General features: G+C 43.3%; 1 protein-coding gene across 8 annotated transcripts in view; it reads left to right on the forward strand.

The window, feature by feature from the left end:
* Positions 1 to 5,482, forward strand: part of GJC1 (gap junction protein gamma 1) — a 34,412-nt gene extending 28,930 nt beyond the window's left edge. For 5 of the 8 annotated variants that reach the window (XM_032871022.1, XM_032871021.1, XM_032871023.1 and 2 more), the window contains 2 exons: positions 2,036 to 2,111; positions 3,882 to 5,482. In XM_032871022.1, coding sequence (XP_032726913.1) covers positions 3,902 to 5,092 — 1,191 coding nt within the window. In that variant the 5' untranslated portion in view covers positions 2,036 to 2,111; positions 3,882 to 3,901 and the 3' untranslated portion in view covers positions 5,093 to 5,482. Of the gene's footprint in view, positions 1 to 2,035; positions 2,112 to 2,405; positions 2,428 to 3,881 lie in introns of those variants that run through there. The other 3 variants (XM_032871027.1, XM_032871028.1, XM_032871026.1) reach the window with 2 other exon arrangements.
* Positions 5,483 to 6,000: the final 518 nt, after the last annotated feature.

Below are 6,000 nucleotides of genomic sequence, written 5' to 3' on the forward strand. Positions count from 1 at the left end.
CACACTCAGCATGGAGTCTGCTTCAGATGCTCTCTCCCTCTGCCCCTCCTGCTCATTCTCTGTCTGTCTCAAATAAATTTTAAAAATCTTTTTAAAAAGTGATATTTGTTTGTCTTTGGTATGGAAGAAGGTGTAGAGGATGAATTTTCTAACTAATTAACAATAGTACTTTGATGATTTTGACTCACTGGAATAAACAGAATTTCAGGCTTCAGGGGAAATGCTTTAGATGGGGTATCTGGGAACAGTCTGAACTTGGATGTGAATCATGACAGGAGTTCCATGTTGGAAACTTGAGTTATGTCACCATTTAAAGAATATATGTTTCTATTTTGTGATTTTATAGCTTGTGTATTCAGTGAGAGAAGTGCTGAGCTCATTTAGACATTAGGGCTGGGAATGTACTTGAAGTCCTGTGGTGAGATGCTCGTGAGCTCGGATTCTGTACATAAGGAGATACTCGCATGTTTTGTAGGTACCTGGGCTACTATCTTTTCTTATTTTCACCGACCTTTTGAAAATCGCTCTAGAGGCGCCTGGGTGGCTCAGTGGGTTAAACCTCTGCCTTTGGCTCAAGTCATGATCTCAGGGTCCTGGGATCAAGGCCCGAATCGGGCTCTCTGCTCAGCGGGGAGCCTGCTTTCCCCTCTCTCTCTGCCTACTTGTGATCTCTCTTTCTGTCAGATAAATAAAATCTTTAAAAAAAAAATAGTTCTAGGTTTTTTCCCTATATCTTAACCCCCTCCCCAGATTTTTCTAAGTTACCATGAACATGTAGCACTTATGGATTGTTTTAAATTTATTAAATTAAATGATAGCCAGTGAACAAATTTGCCACCTTATGGATGCCTCTTGGCCACAGCTACTCAGAGTTGGTAGAACTTGATAATAAACAATACTTTAGGGGCCTGGGTGGCTCAGTGGGTTAAATCCTCTGCCTTCGGCTCAGGTTGTGATCTCAGGGTCCTGGGATCGAGCCCCGCATCGGGCTCTCTGCTCAGCATGAAACCTGCTTCCTCCTCTCTCTCTGCCTACTTGTGATCTGTCAAATAAATAAATAAAATCTTTTTTTTTTTTAAATAAACAATACTTTATCCTGGGTTGGTTGGTTGAAGATTTTATTTATTTATTTATTTTTAAAGATTTTATTTATTTGAGAGAGAGATAGTGAGAGAGCATGAGAGAGGAGAAAGTCCGAGGGAGAAGCAGACTCTCCAAGGAGCAGGGAGCCTGCTTCCTCCTCTCTGCCTGCCTCTCTGTCTACTGGTGATCTCTCTCTCTCTCTCTGTCAAATAAATAAATAAATCTTTGGAAAAAAAAAAAAGAGATTTTATCTTTAAGTAATTTCTATACCCAGCACAGGGTCGAACCCACAACCCCGAGATCAGGAGTTGCGTTGTTCACCACCTAAGCCAGCCAGGCGCCCCCGGGGCTTATTTTATTTTATTTTATTTTTTTAATCACAATACAGATGCAGGTGTTTTCTTTCTGTGAGCAGTTTCTTTGTGTGAATTTATAAATCCCCCCATGTGGATTCGGATGTCCCAGTGACTAAGAGCCAGCTGTTGGGTGTTTTAACTAAACAGCTTACTCCCAGTTGGCCGCTTAAATCCCGGTGAGAGGTATTAGCTGCTCAGAGCATCCAGGGTGAAGATTTTCACAAGGCTTTTTGTGACCTGTTTTAAATTTGTTGAGATTTTTCTGCTTTGGCTTTTTCCTATAGGTGCCAGAGTTGATCTGCTTCAGATTTCTACAAATGACTCATCTTCCTGTCATATTTTCTTAGACCACAACGACTTAAGATTATCTCTGGGTTACTTTTAAACATAGTTTTTTCTACAGCATGCATTGGGAGGAAGAAACAGTGGTATCGAAATTCAGGCCTGTTTCTGCCTCATGCTGATTGATTCCTGCGCGCCATAGAAAACTTCGTTTCTTCATTTCAAAAACTTCGTTTCTGAAAATGGCACTTTAATGATTCATTATTTTCTATGGGAGGAAGCTTGTGACCTTCTTTTGTCTTTTTTCCTTCCAGAGGGAATCTGGAAAAGTTGTAAGCAAAACATCATTTCTCTAAGAAAGTACTGGGTAACAGAAGTTCCGAATAACAGGTAAAGCATAAACTTCGGTCATGCCAATAATCACCGATAATCTGCAAAAGTAAACTGGGAGAGAGAAGTGTGCTTTGTGTCAGGTGTTGCGTTAGGGATTTTAATTTTTTTTTAAGATTTTATTTATTTATTTTTAAAGATTTTATTTATTTATCTGACAGAGATCACAAGAAGGCAAAGAGGCAAGCAGAGGTGGCGGTGGGGTGGGGGGAGCTGGTTCCCCACTGAGCAGAGAGCCGGATGTAGGGCTCCATCCAAGGGCCCTGAGATAACAACCTGAGCTGAAGGCAGAGGCCCAATCCACTGAGCCACCCAGGTGCCCCAAGATTTTATTTTTATTTGAGAGAGAGTGCGAGAACATGAGAGGGGAGAAGGTCATAGGGAGAAGCAGGTTCCCTGTAGAGTCGGGAACCCAATGCGGGACCCAGTCCTGGGACTCCAGGATCACAACCTGAGCCAAAGGCAGTGGCCCAACCAACTAAGCCAACCAGGCGCCCTGCGTTAGGGATTTTATATACATCACCTCATTTAGATGATTTTTAGTAGGATTCTGGGCAGAGATCTAAGACTCTCAGAATAAAGCTGTCCTTGAAAACGCAGTTTCAGGGGCGCCTGGGTGGCTCAGTGGGTTAAGCCTCTGCTTTCAGCTCAGGTCATGATCTCAGGGTCCTGGCATCAGGCTCTCTGCTCAGCGGGGAGCCTGCTTCCCCCTCTCTCTGGCTTCCTGTCTGCCTACTTGTGATCTCTCTCTCTCTCTCTCTCTCTGTCAAATAAAGAAATAAAATGTCTTTTTAAAATTTTTTTAAAAATGCTGTTTCAAATGGATTTGCCTGTTGATTGGATTTAATGTCCTCACAATTCAGTTTGGAAACATTTTTAACATCTACCAAAAACAAAGTACAGCAACATAGAGAATCCTAGAATCTGTTACGCTGTGCAGCCCAGCTAGGGAGTGACTTCCTAGTTCCTTTCTTTTGTTTTAGTTCTTGATCATTGCCAGTTATTTGCAGCTGTATCATCTCCTTAATTCTTTCTAGTATTTTGTCACCAGGTTTAAAATTTGAATTTCCTCATACAGTGCCTCTTTACAATGGAGTCCAGCTCAAGTGTCTGCATTATGTTTGTTTGTTTTTAAGATTTTATTTATTTATTTGACAGAGAGAGAGTGAGAGAACAAGTGCACAAGCAGGGGTTGTGGCAGGCAGAGGGAGAAGGAGAAGCAGGCTCCCAGCAGAGCTGAGGGAACCCGTTGCGGGACTCGAACCCAGGACCCCAGGATCGTGATCTGAGCTGGAGGCAGTTGCTTAACCAACTGAGCCACCCAGGCACCTTCCACATAATGTTTTTAGTGATAATCTCACCATGACTGAACAGAATAAGCTACATTTTGTTCTTTTTTCTTACTTATATCTCACAAATAAGTCTTATGACATGATAGTATACATAGAGAACCCAGTATGCTGGGTCTGAGAAATATATCTCAGGTGGTAGCTACAATTTGATCTTTGGGACTAGGGAAGACCGGAAAGCCAACCAGACTTCCTAGGGTTCTGCAGCCCCAAACAAGTGCTCACAGACTGAGGTGAATTATCCTATGTGAGATAGTAGAGCGTGAGGTACGCTTCATACTGTCATTCATACAGGAGCCTTGGGGTTAGATTTCACGTATTCAGAAAAGTAGTTCCTAGAGATATCATCAACAAAAAATTAAGTTGTTTCAGATTTTAATAATTTGTTCATTTTCCTTTGGGGTTTTGCCATTTTTATCAGGGCAAAGCAGTTTGGTCACCATGAGCTGGAGCTTCTTGACACGCCTGCTAGAGGAGATCCACAACCATTCCACATTTGTGGGGAAGATCTGGCTCACTGTACTGATTGTCTTCCGGATTGTCCTTACTGCTGTAGGAGGGGAGTCTATCTATTATGATGAGCAAAGCAAATTTGTATGTAACACAGAGCAGCCAGGCTGCGAGAATGTCTGCTATGATGCCTTTGCGCCCCTCTCCCATGTGCGCTTCTGGGTGTTCCAGATCATCCTGGTGGCAACCCCATCTGTGATGTACCTGGGCTATGCCATTCACAAGATTGCCAAGATGGAGCACGGCGAAGCAGACAAGAAGGCGTCTCGGAGCAAACCCTATGCTATGCGTTGGAAACAGCACCGGGCTCTGGAGGAAACAGAAGAGGACCATGAAGAGGATCCCATGATGTATCCGGAAATGGAATTGGAGAGTGAAAAAGAAAATAAGGAGCAGAACCAACCTAAACCCAAGCATGATGGCCGACGGCGGATTCGGGAGGATGGACTTATGAAAATCTACGTGCTGCAGTTGCTGGCAAGGACCGTGTTTGAGGTGGGTTTTCTGATAGGGCAGTACTTCCTGTATGGCTTCCAAGTCCACCCATTTTATGTGTGCAGCAGACTTCCTTGCCCTCATAAAATCGACTGCTTTATATCTAGACCCACCGAAAAGACCATCTTCCTTCTGATAATGTATGGTGTTACAGGCCTTTGCCTATTGCTTAACATTTGGGAAATGCTTCATTTAGGGTTTGGGACAATTCGAGACTCGCTAAACAGTAAAAGGAGGGAACTGGAAGATCCGGGTGCTTATAATTACCCTTTCACTTGGAATACTCCATCTGCTCCCCCTGGCTATAACATTGCCGTCAAACCGGATCAGATACAGTACACCGAACTGTCCAACGCTAAGATCGCCTACAAGCAAAACAAGGCCAACATTGCCCAGGAACAACAGTATGGCAGCCATGAGGAGAACCTCCCAGCCGACCTGGAGACTCTGCAGCGGGAGATCAGAATGGCCCAGGAACGCTTGGATCTCGCAATCCAGGCCTACAGTCACCAAAACAACCCCCATGGACCCCGGGGAAAAAAAGCCAAAGCGGGGTCCAAAGCTGGGTCCAACAAGAGCAGTGCTAGTAGCAAATCAGGGGATGGAAAGACCTCCGTCTGGATTTAATCTTGGCGGGGCTTGAGACTAGTGCTTTTCATAGTTCATGGTAAGCAGCGGCTCACTGAATAATGACTTCCATTGAGTAAACATTTGGCTCTGGTTATCTTCAGGGATGCTGTTGGCTCATGATCCAAGCTCAGGGGACTCTGAAAGCGGGGCTGGGACGAGGGGAAGAAAAGGGGAAAACACAGTGTTCCTGGGCACATATTCCAGCAATAATAGAGTTATGGAACTTTACATTTATGTCTTCCAGATCTGGAAAAGAACAGATATATTTAAATCATTCTTGTTGAAAAGTTTTTGTATGTACAGTATTATGGTACATTTTTTTAGTATGAGAATTTTTTTTTTGTATTTGTATATTGGACCACTGTAGTTATACTTTTATATTAAAGGGGGAAAAATCCTTAAGGTAATGCCTACTAGGCTAGTGTTATTACTTTTCAGCAAATGCAACCCTGGGTTTAAAGTTTTCATAGATGCTACACCTAATAAAAGTGCCTCTTGTGTTGCTGGGAAGAGTTCAGGTATGTAAGGAGCCAGAGGAGGAAGCATCAGTTTTTAGTCTTGGAAAGAAAGTCTACAGTGCGGGAGGTTGAGGTCTTTTCTCCTTTACTTAAGAGGTTCTTGAGTCTCATTCATGTATCCAGACTTATATCTAATCTTTGAAAACCTGTTTGTGTTTTCAAAGGGTATAAATGATTCCCTGCAAGATTCCTATAGTTATCAAGCATTACCAGCATTTCCCTTGGTGGTGTGTATATAATTTAAGTTCTTTCAAAAGGCTTGCATACAGAGGTATCCCCAGCCTGGTAGCAGTGCGGAGTCCCTGTCCTAAGGTGTGACGAACAGTCCTGTTGCACAGCGAAGCCTCAGAAATGAGCCCCACCATGCTGCAGTTCAGTTGTGGACCT

Source organism: Lontra canadensis, unplaced genomic scaffold (genome assembly GCF_010015895.1).
Source record: "Lontra canadensis isolate GAN:19392208 unplaced genomic scaffold, GSC_riverotter_1.0 scaffold41, whole genome shotgun sequence".
NCBI lineage: Eukaryota > Metazoa > Chordata > Mammalia > Carnivora > Mustelidae > Lontra > Lontra canadensis.